Source organism: Typopeltis vanoorti, chromosome 6 (assembly GCF_054136105.1).
Source record: "Typopeltis vanoorti isolate ZY-2024b chromosome 6, IOZ_Tvanoo_1.0, whole genome shotgun sequence".
Taxonomy (NCBI): Eukaryota; Metazoa; Arthropoda; class Arachnida; order Uropygi; family Thelyphonidae; genus Typopeltis; species Typopeltis vanoorti.
This window is the reverse complement of record NC_143554.1, coordinates 9,689,544-9,708,939: the sequence shown is the minus strand read 5'-3', so window position 1 is coordinate 9,708,939 and position 19,396 is coordinate 9,689,544. Positions and strand designations below refer to the sequence as shown.

At 36.9% G+C, this 19,396-nt stretch overlaps 1 protein-coding gene across 2 annotated transcripts in view; it reads right to left on the bottom strand.

Annotated features, from left to right (window-relative positions):
* The window catches only part of mys (position-specific antigen beta subunit myospheroid), a 390,003-nt gene that overhangs the window by 228,198 nt on the left and 142,409 nt on the right, over nucleotides 1–19,396 (bottom strand). For both annotated transcript variants that reach the window (XM_090394055.1, XM_090394056.1), the window contains exon 9: nucleotides 5,258–5,521. In XM_090394055.1, coding sequence (XP_090250181.1) covers nucleotides 5,258–5,521 — 264 coding nt within the window. The remainder of the gene's footprint in view (nucleotides 1–5,257; nucleotides 5,522–19,396) is intronic.

Sequence of the window (19,396 nt, the reverse complement as noted above, 5' to 3'; positions counted from 1 at the left end):
CAATTAATTTTGCCGCATTAATCAAATCCAGCATTAAGCAAGGGATACCTGTATATATATTAAAAATTTGAAAGCCAGTTTTTGTATAAACTCTAGTTTGGAGAAACTCACTTGGTTTCACTTGACATTTGATAGGGTTTGCCAGCTCTGCAAACTACCATCCTGTGATCAGTTTTCTACACACCGCAATTGGATTACCAGATTTCTCTCAGTTCGCTCACGTCCTGGGAGATGGTGTCAAATGTCAGAGCTCTGTATGTTCACTAACTCTTCCTCCTATACATAAATCACCTACTCTTATACTACTTCAAATCACATCCATAGATTTGCTGATGACAGTATATTCTCTGGAAAGCTTCCAGTATTGAAACCACATGTTTATAGATAAATAATTAGTTTAATAAACAATAAACAAATATAATCTACAAGTTTCGTAAGTCATCACACTTCAGGGGTACTAGCAAAAGTATCCCTATAACATCCTTATTTGTATAAGTATCCAGAATAAAAATGTTAAATTCAGTACTGTATGAGTGTTGGAACAATACTAGTTGCTGTCACATTTCATAGACCAATGCAGCAACTTTGTCTGTAACATTCTTAATGTAAGGTAGCATGATTACATTCTTAAAATCTTGTTTAAGTAAAGGAGCTGCAGGAGGTGTATTAAGAATTTTGTTGATCATCTTGGGCTCATAACATGGTCCCAATACCAGAAGCTTTTCACAAAACTTAAGTTTTCATCTAGCCAGTACCCAATTATTTATTATTGTAATGCCCAATTATTACAAGTTCCAAGATCTACCATAAAGCCCTAAACTCGGCTCCTTGTTATACTTCAATGGAATGAGGACAACTTTACAAACACTAAACCTCAGTAATTTTCTGGAAGAAATGTTATGTCATTTCCCCTAACTTTGAATAATGCTATTATACAAACATGAATGTTTCTTTATTATACAATGAAACTTGTGGAGAATTCATGACTAAACAAACACACGTAATAACCACAGTAATAAGTTTTAATAAGTAAATATTTCATCCTAAGTATCTTAGGACATCGTTAGTACAGTTTTAAACAATACTAGGAATAACATACAGTTAGGGGGCATGATTACAATGGAATTCCAATATGTGCAGTGGCGTGTTATAGAATTAAATTAAAATATAACTGGAGGGACAAAAATTACATTAAAATAAGATAACATATATAAAAAAAATTATTTTACACAATTTTGTACAACAATTTCCTATACTTTAGGAATAGAAAGAATGTCAATGTGGTTTAGATTTGGTCTGTGAAGTAGTGCTGAAGCCCTCCAGTTATATTTTAATTTAATTCTATAACATGCCACTGCACGTATTGGGATTCTATTGTAATCAAGCGCCCTAACTGTATGCTACATAGATCTTTATATAAAGATCTATGTAAAAGTTTGGTCTTTTCCCCAATGGATCCTATGGTTTGGGTTTTAATTTAAACCATGGTTTGTATTATGAAGAAATACAAACTTGCTACTACCTACAAACCCATCAACCAGATTTATAACTTGTTACCTTCTCCTAAAGACAAACTCTCACTTCTGATGCTACCTGGCGTGTACGAGATTCCATGCTTCTGTAAATTGTCTTACTATTGGCAGACAGGTAGATCTGTTCATAAACGCATTTCAGAACATCAAGACCATATCCGTGTTATCAAACCGCAGAAATCTGGCCTCGCTCAACATGGAGTTGAAAACCCCAAACCATAGGATCCATTGGGAAAAGACCAAACTTTTACATAGATCTTTATATAAACATGAACGTTAATATAAAGAAAGTGCCGAAGCCCTACTTTACAGACCAAATTTAAACCATAATGACGTTTTTGCTATTCCTAAATTATGGGAAATTGTCATACAAAATTGTGTAAAATAATTTTTTTTTATATACGTTATCTTATTTTAATGTAATTCCCCCACCAGATATATTTTAATTTAATTCTATAACACTGCACGTATTGGGACATAATCATGCGCCCTAACTATGTTATTCCTAGTATTGTTTGAATTAACTGTACTGATGATGTCCTAAAATACTTAGGATGAAATATTTATTTATTAAAACTTATTACTGTGGTTATTACGTGGGTTTGTTTAGCCATGAAAGTTTCTGGCATAAATATATCTCAGCTATAGCTTCTTCAGCCATCAAATGACTATACTTTTCCCACTCAAGGCAATATTTCTCACCAGCACTACTGATAACACTGCATAAATCCCAAATCCACTAAAACTTGATACTATTCAGAAAAGAGCAATATGGTTAAATGATGATTCAGTTTCTGCTTATGCCTCTTCTATAGATCCTTTCATCGGCAATGCTCTGTTGAACTGGCCCGTCCATTTCTCCAATTTTTTCTAAAAGTATACGAAAGCCTCCATAGCTCAGTCGGTTTAGATGAAGCCCTTTGGTTGGAAAGATCTGAGTTTGTTTCCAGTCTATGACATGAAGAACCTTTATCTGGTCTCTTTCAACTAAAGGTAAGTTAGCCGGTCTCATATGGAGGTGGAAGTTTTTTCACCTGGAAACTCAGGTTTTTTTTGGTCTCTCAGAACAGGCAAACTGGCCCCATGAACACACACACAGATTACCGTCATGAATGCTTACGACAATATGTGGAAGAGATAGGATCCTCACCTCACCACGTGTCGTTATGCCCATAGTTAACCATGAGTCACACCATGGTAATCAACCTCCTAGATAGGACTAAACACATGAATGGAATGGTAAGAAAAGCAGTTGCTGGTCTCCCATTTACAGTCTAGCTCTAAACTTGCAGAACTAACGTTTTTCTCCTTTTCATTCCATATGCTACCGGTCTTTGGAACAGCCTCCCTCACTCAGTCTGCCCCACTCTCAGAACTACACTCTGTTTAAAGAGCAGATCAGATTCCTTTCTTGTTATCCTCTTTCCCATACATTACAGTGATGAGCTATAGGTCCTGCAACATTTTACATGTGTGTGCCAAAATGTATACATAAAATGATGTCCTTTTCCTTGGAGACTTCAGTGTCACAATTCAAACTTGAATTCTCCAAAGACCACCAAAATCAAGCTGAAAGGAATGTCAAAGTATTTCTTGTTCCATCTATTCAACAGAAACCAGAAAATTCTCACCATCCCGCCAACAGACTCTTTGACCTTTTCTTAATGATGTCACTAGTGCATACTGCAGATGTCATAATTGAGTTAGCAAAAGGAGAACTAACATCAAGTTCACTTTTCTATAAAAAAATTCTTTTCAACCACTCTCAACAATAGGTTCTTTGGCAAAACAATGGTGCCAAATGGAATGACTTCTGATTTCTACTCTTCCTTCCTGTTTACTTCCTAATTACCCTTTGTACTCTTCTGATTCAAACCACTTTAACTGAACAAGTAAAATAATTCTGGCTGGAATAAAGATCATCTCCTCTTTCACTCCAAATTTTCCCATTATCTAAGACTCTTTTCAAATAAGCATGGCATGGCAATCCAAGCAAAAAAATTCAGCATTAGAAAAATGGCTCAAGACAAAAACTAGCTTCCATACAGTGTCACTCATAATAGCTGGTAAAGAAAAAAAAAAAAAACTATGAAAGGTCATACAAATAGTAAACTTGTCCCGTACTTAAAAGATTTCATGCCAAGGACTGGATACAACTTCTGCTACTTAATGTTTTCATCTCTTAGTGTAGTAACACTAAAAAATAAAGATGAAGATAATTCATACTGCATGCCTTTCATGATCTTTCCAGAAAGATGTCAGATGTCTTTCTTGAAAGATGTCGAGCTGAATACTAAAGTTCTCTAGTCCCAACTTAACACCCATCCTATATTTTGTTCACGATCTATCATACTTATCCAGCATCAACTCTATGAAAGAATACAACCCATTCTAAAAAAAAAGGAAGCATCAGCTACAAAAGTATATCGCTTTCATCTCAGTTCTCTCAGTCAGAAAAAAAATATCAGAAGGCCACCATAGTCAACTTCACCACCTCGGGGGGACTAAACTAATTAATTATCAGGGATCGCCATTACAGATTTTGCCATTCTTCGTCTACATTTTAAACGTAAGCCATGGAAAAGCATGAAAGGACTCTTCTTCATCAACATTTTCAGGGCATTTGATTCAATCTAACATAAAGACTTACTTACCAAATTACAATTTTAGGATCCTCTTCCACCCTTTGCAGTGAGAATATTTCTTTTCAGTGTTTCATCTATTCAAATCTACCCACTAATGCTGAAACATTCAGAGTTTCAACAATCTTCAAAACCAATGCCTTAAATCCTGATTTACTCGTGATTCTCCAGTGAGGTGAGGATAATAATGTCAATTCATTGCTGGAGAAGTTCAGATTTCTCTTATTATTATTATTTGACACCTCCAGGGAGTCCAAGACTCATCGAGGGAGGGCACCTGCTCTACAGCTGTCTCCACTACTCAATCCACCAAGTGACCGCAACTACACCAACGTCATCTACCGCCAAGCACCACCCCACTAGCATTTCCACAGACAATTACAAACATCCATGCCCAGGGCAGGATTCGCACCTGCAACCATTTGGCTGGAGAGCGGATACGCTAATCACTCAGCCAACCAGGCCAGCAATTGTGGATTAACTTTCATACCTAGTTGAAATGTACTGGCACAATAACATTGACAGTCTCATCAACTTAATACTTTTTGCCTGTATAGATTCTAATCCTATACAAATTTAAAACATGCTTAACTTCAGAATACTATTTTCACATTTGAGAGAAGACATTACCAAAAACCTCTCAATCCTGTTGACAATGATATGATAATGATGGACAGTTTCTGGAGATGTTTTCATGGTGCTGATCAACCTAACTGTCCACCATTATCAACTTAAGTATTTAAAAACATGAGCAGCTGTGAAAAACACCCATATATGCAACTGAGCTTCAAACCTACTTAACTTTTTCTCTTTTAGTGCATCCTCCTTCCTCTCGCTTCCCAAAGACTACTACCACCATCTAGTTGAAGAAACACAACAGATTCTTGCTGCCTCTTAACTACTCATCGTGGCACCGAGTGCTACAAATTTATAGATATTGCAACCTCTCAAGTGTGGGTTAATATAAAAATGTAAGGCAGAATTTCATAGAATATAGTATAATTGTAACAAAAAATTGTTTTATTCAGTAAAAAATCTGAATATAACATAATGGAAAATTTTACTTATAAGTGAAATACTTACATTATACTGATCCCGAACAAGCTGTACTACATTAGAAGAGTCATTTTCTAACCGACCAGTGCTTGAGCCTTCTAGAAGTTCACTAAGGGGTTCGTACACATGAAGCTGGTTAGATGTAACTGCAAAAATTATATTGATCTTGTTATCCTGGATTTTATGATTAATCTGGCTTAAGGATGGATAATCCTGATGAATACTTTCAGTGTAATCGCCCTTAGCATCCAAATGGCAGCGTCCATCATTTGGTTTTACTATTCCTCCTAACTAAAAAGAGGTTTCATTGAAAAATTGAGATTAAAATAAACTAGAAAAATCATAGTTATTGAAATTAAGAAAACAGAAAGAACTCTCTACATGAATATAAATCAAACTGGAAATAATATATCATAAAGTTCATTGTTTACCTTTTTTTAGTGTTAAATAGGGATTCGATATTTTATAAAACTACAAATGAACAGTGAAGTAATCAATTTTCACATGTGACATCAGAATTTGAAAAAAGTCAAAAGGTATGATGTCATGTAACTTTCATAATATATGTAGTTTCAGCCAATACACATTATAGTTTGGTAGGCTAAATCCAAAATTTCCAGCCCAACTTGATTTCCTCAAAACCTACATGGATATCTACTATAAGATATGTCAGAGAGAGAGATTGTCAGTGGTCCAGATTTTCTCATTCTTAACTTTCCTTATCAGTTACATAGCCAACTCCTAAGTTATTCAGCTTCAACACTTAAGCAACATCAATAAAACAATAGAAATAGCTATTTTTAATCTTTCTTTTGCATAAACATACGTTAACATACACACGTCTTTTACACATACCTAGACGTTTTGGTTAGGAAAACCATCTCAGATTTCACAATAATTTTTCACCTGAATCTCTCACATTATCTTGAGAATGACATGCTTGATTTTATGTGTGTATAGACACACACTGAGTATATATTATATTAGATAAGTACAGCAAAATTATCTATGATGCAGGAAGTTCATTTATAATGAAGAGGTTGTTCAGTTAATGAGTGCTCATTCTGTTAAAAGCTATCGACCAGATGAACGCAACATTGAGCTCACTCTTGCCTCTTCACTAGATGAAGAACGCAAGTGCGTAAGGCTGAGGTATTAGAACTGTTGCACAAACTGAATAAGAATTCAGCAATAGGGACTGATGGGATATCAGCACGAGCGCTAAAAGAGTGTTCAGCTGAACTGGCCATTCCTTTGACCAGGATGTTTAATATGAGTCTCAGAACAGGGAAGATTCTGCAGGAATGTATGGTAATTCCATTGCACAAGGGTGGTGCAAAAACCGATTTATCCAACTATCGACCAATTAGTATCTCAGGAGCGGTGGTGAAGATTTTGGAAAAATTGGTTAGGGCCCGCATTCAGAAATGGGTTGACAGTGAATATCTACTTTGCAATGAATAACATGGGTTTACTAAGGGAAGGCATGTTTTAGCAACTTGCTCAGATTTTATAACAATGTTACCATTGAACTAGACAAGGGGAATGGATACACCATGATACTTTTGGATTTTGCTAAGGATTTTGACTTAATACAGCATGGCAGACTGCTGCATAAATTGGAGAAATTGGGTTTGGGTTATACAATATTAGCATGGATAAGAGAATAGCTGACTGACATATCAAAAAGTAGTACACAGGGGATCTGAGTCTGCAAGGTTTAAGGTAACAAGCAGTGTACCACAAGGTTCAGTGCTTGGTCCACTGTTATTCAATCTGTACATTAATGATATTGGGAAGGATTTGACAAGTGACATACAGTTATTTGCTGATGATACAAAGATAGGTAGGGAAATCAGGAATGCTGCTGATATGCAGTCTTTGCAGAATGATTTGAACAGGCTGGAATTGTGGGCATGGGAAAATGGGTGTCAGTTCAATGTCAGTAAATGTAAAGTCGTTCAACTTCAGCATGATTAGATATCCAATGTCGTATTATATTGGTGGAATTAGGCTAGAAGAAACTAATGAGGCTAGGCTTGGGCTGCTAATAGATAGGAAGTTGAAGTTCAGGAGTCATGTAGCAAAGATTGCAAATACAACTCAAAAGATAATTGCAATGCTGAAACGGGATGTTATTTTGCCTCTTTACGAGGCTTTGATAAGACCTCACTTGGACTATTGTGCGCAGGTCTGGTCTCCTGATTTCCGTTGTGATTCTGATATATTGGAGAGAGTACAAAGGAGAGTGTTAAAAATTATATCAGCATTGTGGAATACTGATTATGAAGACAGATTGAGAATTTGTAGACTGCAGACACTAGCAAACAGGAGAAAGAGGGGTGATATAATTGAGACTTACAAAAAGGATCATACAGGATTTCAATTGATGGAATTTTTCAATTTATGGAGGATGGGGAAAGAACGAGAGGCATCCATGGAAGCTGAAAATGAAGGCTGCCAAGAAGGGTGCAAGGGCTAGATTTTTCTCTCGTAGGGTGGTGCGTGATTGGAATGGATTGCCATTGGATGTTGTGAGTGGAAGCAGTGTGAATGAATTCAAGAATAAGTATGATAGCTGGTGTGTGTAGTATTTGGCCTCCCTCAATGAGTCTCTGACTCCCTGGAGGTCTCTCTTAATAATAATAATCCATCAATGACTATAAATTTCTTTACAACTAGGAAATGATTTCGATCATGTATCTGTACAATAAGGATGATGAGGACACAAAGCTCCACCTTTTAGCTACTCTAGTTCAAAATTTTTCTCTTTTCTGTTGCATTTAATTCCTGCCTCTTCCACTCTACAAATTCTGCTGACTGACTCCTGAATTTTAATACCAAAAGCATTTTTTATTTTTTTTTATTTTTTTTTTTACAGCCTATTCAAACTATGAGGTCATTTTTCTTTGTGGGAGAGGGGACTTCAATGCTTACATCTCCAACTGGCTTCCCTCCTGTTCAACTTCCACTGACCTAACTGGATGAGATACTGAGATATTTGCTACTGGCAATACTTATATCATCTACTTGCCCACCAGGATACCAGATAATCCCCTCCCCCATCATTCAAGCAATCTTGATACTCTCTTAAGCAGTTCTAAATACCCCTTAGAAGAACTAGTACTGCAAGCTAAAAGGCAACATGCACTCTTCAGTTGGAAACCTAAGTTCAACTCTCATTGTTAGTGTGAGGAAAATTGCTCTAAAAAAGTTTTCAACTGAAGGCAAGTTTGATTTGCAGAAGGCATTACCTTCTGCAAATGCTCCTTGACCACTTCCCAAGCACTATCAATCCAGCACTTGCAGTTTTACATGCCAAGGCACTGAACCAAGTAATCTCCTAAGCTTTTCATACTTACCAGCACAGTAATTCCACATGTATCCTGTCTTAATCGAAAATTTCACACATTTAGCCACCTCCCAGGTGGCTAAATGTGATCACTTTTACCAATTAGTGGCAACATGGTCATATTCATTACAGTCAAGTTCTCAGATGCTATTACTAAGTCAAGCACTCTTGAACCCCTAGTATTTTCCATTACATGCTGCCTCAGATAGCTATCCCTTAATAACTGCATAAAATCCAGTTCCTTCCTCACGTGTCCTCTCCTCCTTCCAATCAATGTTACCATAGTTGAAATCCCCCATAACAATTACCCTCCTTCCACTCATTGCATCGATTTGTTTATGCATACTATCTCCAACATCTATTCCATCACTTGGTCAATAGCAGCACCCAACTATATATTTTGTTCTGCTAGTCTCAATCTCACACCAAATAGCCTCAAATAAGCTCATTTCACTATCCTGCAATTCAACTTCTATTCTCCTTGCCTGCAGTTCATCAACTGTCATCAATAACACTCCGCCCCCCCCCATTTTATTCTCTCTGTCCCTCCTGAACACACTATACCCTTCACATTCTATCCCACTAACTACATTATCTTCTGTCAGCCATGTTTCACTAATGCCAATAACCTATGGCCAGGAAGAGCCAACCAAGGCCAAAAATTCTTCCTTCTTGTTCTTAATTCTCCTGGCATTAGTATACATGAAATGCAGAGGTCCTTTTGTCCTGCCCCTATCTTGATGCGTTATACTAACTATCCTATTCTTTTCTCTTGTCCTTTGTACTAGCTCAGGCACATTATATACATTCTTACACTCAACTGCCTCACTGATGCCTGCATATCCTCTTCCCCCCCCCTTAATGGTTCTTGTTTCCCTGATTTTGCACATCCACTTTATTCAGCAACACTTTTTCCAGTCTCCGCACACCAAATCCATTCAGATGCAAGCCATCCATCTTGTACAAATCATTTCGCCAATCAAACTCCACACCACATCTTCTGCATAACCTGCGCATAGAATCATTTGCAATTACGACCCTCCTTCTAAACTCTTCTCTGTCATACCGTGGCAACAGACTCACTATCCTAACTCTCTCACTCTTTTCTTTTGCTACCTCTAATAATTCCTTTAAGTCCTATCTCATACAAATTTTATATCCTTTCAAATCATTTGTTCTTGACACGACTATCATTTCTTTCACCCTCTGCTTTTGCACTCTAATACTCTCACATACATCCTCAATTTTCTCACCTGGTAAGTACGATTTTGTCAAACTCTCATCTAATACACCTCTTGTTAACGAGTCACCATACAACACTCGTTCCTTCATTTTTCTTGCACTCCTAATCGTACACTTATTTTTCTTTTCACACACTTACTTCTTTCCGTTAGCTGATGCGCTCGATTGCAAAGAGTTTTGCAATCGCTATAGATACCATAACATAACTACATTATTTTTAAAAGTAGTAAATTATTCATGAGTCACATTAAAATACATTAAACACATGGTAGGCTGTCCATCACAGTTTATACAATATGGTGTTGCCTTCTTAGATTCCCAATCTGCCACCACCAATTCTTGAAAATTTTTGATAGCATTCTCTGCAGGGCTTATTGACCTTGCATGACAGACCATTCATTTTTCATTAACTGATTTAATGTTTTGCCTTTTCATTGTAATCTCTATAGATATAGTCTCATCTATATCCAAAAATTCTTTTATGATTATCTCTCTGAATTGGAGATATTTCCTTTAGAACTGAATTTTCAGTGAATAATCCACACATTCACAAGAGCTGTTCTGAAGAATGATTGCTACTTCCATGGCAATTTTTTTTTTTATAAAAAAAAATTTTGAATTACCACTTGACTGTCTTTCTGAGAGTGGAATAATAACATGCCATCTGGTCTGAGAAATCGACACCTTTCTTAGCAACATTATAGCTGAGCACAGCGTCTGGTTTCTGTACTTGCTACCATGTCCTATTATTACAAGCATTCTCTACTAACTCACAATGATGATCTCTAAGTTATCAACATTGTTACTGATCTTTTGTCAGTCCACTTCAGCATTTTAATGATTTTTTTGTTTTCCATGGCCATTATTTCTCCACATTTCTGTTTCTTCAACTTGACTGCTGGAAGTCCAACTATTATTCTTTATTGTTCCAAAGAGAAATGTTCCCTTAGAAGTTACTGAGCAAGTGACGAACTTGTATAAAAATCATCTGCAAATAAAACTTTCTGTATTCAAGAGGCCATCAACAATTTCAAAGTGATGGAATGAGCATGGTCCAACCACTCAATGTGTCACCTTTACCTGAATACATGCAGATGTTGTATGTGTAGCTAGCTGATAAACAGAGTTTGTACACTTTGATGCCATATTTATGAGTCTTGCTGGGAATATACTGTCAAAAGAACAGCCTCCCATGGCAGGGAATCATGCTCTTGTCAATTATAACTTTTTCCAGGCAAAACTGCTTTTTGACAACTTGAAACAAATTGTTCTAACAGTTCTCATATTTTATACAAACAATCACTAGTTTTCACATCATTGTTACAAAAATACCAATATTCAGTAATTGCAGAAATCTGTCCCTGTGCATTGCATTCTTTATTCTACAGTTTGTATACATGGAATGTTTTGACCAGAACAAACGTATTTCCAGAACAAGTATTATCCCTATAAACAACAGGATTCCAAAAAATTTCTTCATTTCTTCTTTGGATGTGGGTATCCATTTTTCTTGAATTCCCTTATTTAAGTGGAGTTACACAATCCCAAATTCTAGATAGGCACCGATCTGCATATTTATTAGTTTCTCGAACGATATATTCAATTAGTCCATCAGTTAGAAATGCAAAGTACACTGCAGATGGATTTTCTGCATCAAGTGGTAAAAGAAGCTCATCTTCTCTACATAAACCAGTACTGCCCTGTTACTTATTGGATTCCATTCGTTTGAAAGAGAAAACTCAGAACCCTTACTCTGTGAAATAACTTCATCAGATGAGGAACTGCTCTGTAAATACAATACCCAATTGAAATCATAATCTGAATTACTTACTGCATCTTTGAAAATTCAAACTTCATCACAGGAGCTTTTTTTTTTTTTTTTTTTTTTTTTTTTGACAGCAGTGCAGGAAACTCATCACTAGAACATGTGGATTTCCCATCTGTTTCTAGTTTTTTCCTTTCATGATATGCATTCTTCTTATAGAATACAGAAGGATTCATTAATTTTCTGTTAGGAATAAATAAATGTTTACTTTCTATGTGTATACTGTCTGAAGACCAGAAGCAGCTGTCCCTATATAAGGATAGTCTGAAAAGTTCTCAGCTTCGACCATGCATGTCAACACTCTCAGCAAGATTTTTTTTTTATATAAGTTAGTACATCTGTCATAAGCATCCATGTGAAATTGCAAGTCATTCTATCAAGTAGTTTGTTTTATACAGTTGTCTGTATCCCTTGAAATGGATAAAATTAAGTATCATGCAGTTATAAAATTCTTTGTAAAAGAAGGTTTAATGGCAAAAGAAATGGACTGAAGAGTTTAAGCATGGCCGTACCAGCCTTGAAGATGATCCACGTGAAGGACGTCCAAGAAGAGTAACAACACCAGAAATCATTGATCAAGTGCTCGAAACTGCTGAGATTACAGGCATTTCAAAAGAACATGTAGGATATATTCTGCATGAAGAATTGGAAATTAAAAAGCTTTGCTCACAGCAGATCAAAAACGCACTCACATGAAAATCTCTGAAAAGTGCTTGGAGCATTTTGACAAGAATAAAACTGATTTTGTGTGTCAAAATATTACTATGGATGAGACTTGGATTCACCATTACACACCAGAATCCATACAGCAGTCAAAACAGTCGACAGAAGCTGGTTGTTCAGCGCCAAAGAAGACAAAGTCTGTTCCATCAGCAGGAAAGGTCATGGCATCTGTGTTTTGAGACACTAAAGGCATTTTGTTTATTAATTATCTTGAAAAGGGTAAAACAATAACTGGGAAATATTATTCTGATCTTTTAACTAAACTAGACAAAAAAATGCGCGAGAAAAGACCTGGTTTGGAGAAGAAAAAAATCGTCTTTCATCAGGACAATGCATCTGCCCACAAATGTGTTTTGGCAATGGGAAAATTAAGGTATCTGCACTATGAATTGTTGGAACATCCACCCTATTCCCCAGATTTGGCCCCCTTCTGACTTCTATCTCTTCCCAAAACTAAAACTCTTCGTTTGATGGTCAGCGTTTTTCTTCAAATCAAGAGGTGATTGCAGCTGTAGAGAGGTATTTTGCAGATCTTACTGAGAACCTTTACAAGGATGGGATAATGGCACTGGAGCATCCCTGGAATAAATGTATTAGTCTTAAGGGAGATAATGTTGAAAAATAAAAGTAATTTTAAAATTTTAAATTCGTTTTTTCATTGTTAGGCCGAGAACTTTTTGGGCCACCCTCGTACAGTGAACAACACATGCTTCCAGCAGCCACCATACTTGCAGACAAAAAAAAACTTGTAGTTTTATTGCATCACTGAACAAAGTACAGAGACATATGCAGTCTGTGTAATATATTTGTCAACAAATAGTGCAAATATAGACAACTGGAATAAAAACAGCACTAACTAGTGAAACACATGTCCCCTCCCACCGAAACTAAGCTGCACAGACTTAAGCAAAACCATTTGTTATACTTCCAAACAAAGTATCTAACTAAAAACAATGGACTTAGCATTTGTCCAAATTTTCAATTACATGAAATTCTCCCACACAAAATAGTTAAAAAAGACATCAGAAATCCAACCAACACTAATTCTTACCAAAAAGAAAAAAGTTCCCATGTCCACTTCACTAATATCCATGGCCTAAACAGCAATATAAACAATGCACACCACCACCTACAGTCCATGCACATCCAAACCAGAATTACTATTCCTTTCAGAACCCTAACTGGCAACCACTATACACCTCAACTGCCAAAACTACACATTACGCATCTCTTTCTGCTGCACTTGTGGCAGAAAGCATGAATGCACACATGCCATACTTGTGGTATGTGTGCATTCATCAGAATCAACATACCATGCCGGAGACTGCAAACCCTAGAATCCCCACTGTTTGATCTGCTTTGACAAAATTTCTCTACCAAATCAACCTGTCCTTTTCATATATTCTTTCCTATTGCTCTCAAAACTCTGTCAACCACTCTGATCTCTTCAACTTTCTCTCTCTCTTTAAAGATAGACTTTCTGAAATTTAAATACCCCAATGGTGAGGTCATCCTTCTTGAGGACTTCAATGTCCACAACTCATATTGGCTCCCTTTTCCAGTTTCACCGATCAAAAAGGCGAGGATGCTGAGATGTTCACCATCAGCAATGACCCATCTCAGATCATCAATCTTTCTACTAGACTACCCCTCTAATTTGCAAACACTTTATCTCTTCCTAACAAGCTCTCCTTCCAGGTACTGTATTTCCCGGTTCTCCTTTTGGAAACTCTGACCACAACCTCATACAGGTCTTTTTTAGCCACAGAAAAACCTTCACTCACCAGTTCAAAATCTCATGTCCTTCGGCACTACAAAGGTGCCAACTAGAAGGACCTCCATGACTTTTATTCCTCCTTCCCATGGTCCGACTACTGCTTCAGTTCTTCTGATTCAAACACCTGCTCAGACCGAATAACAGAAATGATTCTCACAAGAATGAAGGCTTTCATTCCTTATTCCACTCCAAATTCTTAGCCACCATACAATGGTTCTCAACAAAGTGTGCCAATGCTGTAAAAGAAAAAAATCTCTGCTTACCAAGATTGGCTCAAAACCAAAACTCCAGCTGCCTACACTGCAGCTTGTAAAAGAATCATCACCAAGTCCAAGTCAAACTTCAAAAGGACCAAATGCTGCAAACTCGCCTCCTGCCCAAATGGCAGTTACTCCTGGTCCCTTGCAAAGGCCAATAGTTACAACTTCTGACCATTCAAAGTTTCCACCACTCTCGCATCCTGATGATACTATAGTCACCTCACCAAAGGCAAGACCAACTCAGTGGCATCACTCTTATCTTCCAATTTCCTGCATTGATGACCTGGGAAAAGTTCCCTCCACTCCAAAAAGAATGTTTCCCTTCATGTCTCTCATAGTCTTCTAACCAAAAGAAATCCGAAGAATCCCTAATAACCTGAACACAAACAAGACATCTAATGCTGATGGTATCCCACCTATTGTGTTAAAAAAATTGTGCCCCAGAACTAACACCCATTCAACTGGCATCTACCGTACAACATGAAAAGAGGTCCACATCCAGCCCATCCGAAAGAATTGTGATAAACGTCAACCACTGAAATACCATCAAATTGCTTTCAAAAATTATGGAGAAGGTCATCAACAACCAACTCTTGAACAACCTAGAGACATAAACTAATCAGTGACCAGCAGTACAGATTATGCCACTCGCAATCTACAGCTGATCTTGCCTTCACCACCCAACTATGGACTAAGGCCATGGAGAAACTCACGTGGTTGTCCTCGACATTTCAAAGGTATTCGATCGGGTTTGGCACAGGGGCTTACTCATCAAACTGCCATCCTGTGTTCTGCCTTGCTCACTCAGCAACTTTCTTACAGGTCACTCATTACATGTTATGGTGGATAATTTACTCTCCTCAGATTTCCCCACCAATGCAGGAGTACCCCAGGGTTCTTTCACCTGCTCTCACAGACTTCCAATCCTATCCATAGCATTGCTGATGACAGTACACTCCCTTCCTCCTTTTTCATTCGACAAACCTTGTAGTGTTCAAGTATTAGAATCCTCGAGATCTACCATGACCACAGATCTAAACTCCGATCTCCTAGCTATATCCCAGTGGGGGCAAGGACAACCTTGTAAACTTCAATGCCACCAAAACTCAGTACTGTCTGATCTCTTGCAAGAAAGAGATCAGACAGAACTCCTCCCCTGCCTTCAATAATAATGAGATATCCAAACACAATCAGATTTCTCTTCTTGCACTGATCTACACCTCTGATCTTTCCTGGCACAACCATATTTCAACTATAGCTTTTGCAGCTGACAATAAACTTGGTGTACTTTTTTTTTTTTTTACAGAAGACATTACTTCACACCTTCACAGCTGCCAACCCTATACATAGCCCAAATCTGCCTGACCACAGAATATTGCTCCCATATTTGAGGTTGTGCACCAAAATCCTCTGTAAGATTGCTCAATTTTATCCAGAAGAGGGCAATCCAGCTAATTAATGATCCCTGTCTGACAAACCCACTTCAACCTCTCTTTCTCTCATAAACATTGTTTCCGCTTTGTGCCTCTTCTACAGATACTTTCATGGGCAGTGCTCTGCTGAATTAGCCACTATTATTCCTCCACTCTCCTCCAAAATCATTAAAACAAGAGCCACTGCTAACCAACACCATTTTACAGTCCATCTTGAAACTCATCAAAACAACTTCACTGCCTCATTTTTCACTTCATCTACTTCTGTCCTTCTGAACAGTTCTTTCCCACTCTGCCTTTCCCCAAAGATTACAACCTTCAACTGTTCAAGCCAGATGTGAACAGACTCCTCCTCCTATCCTCTATTTCTCTTGCCTACACATAGAACTAATGTGCTATAGGTCTTGTGGCTTATCGTGTGCGGATCAAGAAAAAAAAAAAGAAAGTTTTTCAATTCCTCAGTTTTTTTATAGCCTTTTTTCCCCCCTCTTCATATTGTAGTACCAAATTTTGAAGAATCACATATATAAAACATAAGAGCAACAGTTCATCCAGGTTACAACATACAAAAAGTTATGTTATGCACTATATACACGTTATGTTCCATCGAGTCGTTTTCGACTCCTGGTGATTCTATGAACATACATACACTCTCCATTCAGATCTGTCCCGGCCATATCTTTCAGAATTTCCAGGTGCATTACAGTTGCTTCTTTAACTCCATCCACCCATTCAATTCTTGGTCTTCCTCTTCTCCTACTTCCATCAACTTTAACAAGCATCATCATCTTCTCCAGACTGTCATTTGCTCATAATATATCCAAAGTAAGAAAATTTTTGCTTGATGATCATAGGTTCAAGGGAGCAATCTAGCTTTATTCTGTCTATCACTGATGATTTATTGGTTTGCAGTCCATGGTATTCTTAATAAGTGTCTCCAAACCAATAATTCAAATGCATCTATATTCCTTATTTCACTCTTTCTCAGGGTCTAACTTAAACATTCCATACATTACCACAGGGGATACCGTTGCTTTCACGATTCTGATTTTTGTTGCAAAGCTAATATCTTTAAAGATCTTGCTTAAATTTGTCATTGCTTTCTTTCCAAGTAATAATCTCCATCTAATTTCTTCAGTTCAAAATTACAAAAACCATCTTTATCAATTCGGGATCCTAGGAGCACACAAAATTGTTAACTACTTCCATTTTCTCCCTATTTACTTCAAAATCATTAAGTTCACATGTTGCCATAACTTTTGTCTTTCTGAGGTTAAGTTTAAGGACATATTTAGCACTTTCTTCTTTAACTTTCATAATAAGTTCCTCCAAATCTTCTTTGCATTCTGCTAGCAAGGTGGTATCATCTGCATACCTCAAATCATTAATATTTTTTCCATCAATTTTAATTCCAACTAAAGACTCCTCCAGCCCTACTATTCTTAAAATGTATTCACCGTACAAGTTAAGCACATATGAAGATAAAATGCATCCTTGCCACATCTTTACTTATTGTGAAATATTCAGTTTCTCCAAGATCTGTTTGGACAGTAGTTTCTTATTCATAATAAAGATTCTTCAGGATAATGAAATGTTCTGGTACTCCCATTGTTCTTAATTTCACATGATCTACAGAGTCAAAAGCCTTACTATAGTCAAGGAAACAAAGGTAGACATTCTTTTGATATTCCTGTGCTCTTTCTATTATCTATCTCACATTGGCGATCCGATCTCTTGTTCTTCTGCCTTTTCGAAATCCTACCTGTTCATCTGGCATTTCTTTCTTCATGAATGTTCTAGTCTTTTCTGAATGATCTTAAGACTTTACTTACATGAAAAATCAGTGCTATAGTTCTATAATTTTGGCACTCTCTTGCATTGCCTTTCTTCAATAAAGGTATATAAACTGATTTTTTCCATTCCCCAGGCCATGTATAATATAATGTAATATAATATAATCATATAATAATACATATAATATAATCACGAGACGTGCTAAGATGTACAGAAAGAGACAATCGTTCTGAATAAGATTTGGCCAATGCAAAAGGACTTTGCAACTTTCTTTGAAAAGGTGTTCATATTTAAACCTACTTCTATGGAGAAGACGAGCTTCACCCCACTGGATACTGTGTTTAGTGTCAATACTATGTTGTGCCAGACCAGACTTTTGAGGTTTCAAGTATTCGACATGATAGTGATGTTCGTTAATTCTTTTTTCCACAGAATGGCCCACCTGCCCAAAGTATGTTAGATTACATTCAAAAGGTATCTGGGTAAACATCAGCTAATGATAGAGGTGACAGTTGTAGATGGCAACAGATGAGAAATTTTGTTGACAGGGAAATATCTGGGAATGAGATGATACTTCAAAATTCTACCAATAGGTTTTGAGATGGCAAAAATATAAGGGATTGGAACCCTGCGGTCTGTTGAAGAATCCTGTGGTGTTGAAACATAGGAATCAATTATCTGCTGGATTTGATTAGGGTTGTAATCATTAAATTCCATTAACGTTTTGGTAGTGAGAAGTTCTTGGTGTAAGCTTGAGGGAGAGGAGCACACATTATGTGCTCTATTAATTAATGACTTGATAACACCAATTTTTTTGAGAGGTGTGATTAGCAGACTTTTCATGAACGTATCTGCCAGTAAAGGTAGGTGTTCAATAAACACTGGTTGATAAATTAGCAGAGGCTGTGCACATAAGAAGGATGTCCAAGAATGGTAAACTACCAGCCTTTTCTTTTTCATTGTGAACTGAATGTGTGGGTAAAGGCTATTGATCTGTTGTAGGAAAGTTGCAAGTTCATTTTCAGAATGAGGCCGAACAGCAAAGACATCATCAACATAATGAAACCAATGAGAGGGTTGGGGATGAATGGATGAGAACAAGGTATCTTCCATGATGGTTCAAAAAATAGTTTGCCAAAGGTGGCGACAGAGGGCTACCCATGGCACTACCTCCAAATTGTCTATAGATCTTGTTTTTCCAGCTGAAATATCCTGATTCTATAAAAAATTCAAAAATCTTTGCAATATCAAGAGGGTAACCATCATATAGTAAATAAGTGTGTCAGATAATGGAATGTTGGTAAACAGGGAAACAATGTCAAAGCTAACAAATTCGACTCTTGTATCATCTACTCTTCAACATTTCAGGCCTTTTAATGGCTTTTTCTACTTCAAGTACAGATATGTATTTCTGATTGCATGCCTGCTGAGTATTTTTTTTACTACTGTGCTGTCACTGATTGTTTCATTTATCAATTTTTTGGAAGTAATTACTCCATACATCAAGGATTTCTTTTTCTCCAGTTTCCATGTCACCTTTATTTTCTCTAAACTGTACAAACTCCTTTTACAGCACTCTTTCCTCCGTTTTGAGCTTTTTCAACAGCCTCCAGAATATCTTGCCACCTTCCAAATATTTATTTTCTAAGTTCTTACCAAAATTTTCCTGTGACTTTTGTTTAGTTAGTTTTAAACAGTGTTTAGCTTTCTTACTTTTGTCTCTGTATTCTCTAAGAGCACAAGCTGACTTATTTGTCAGG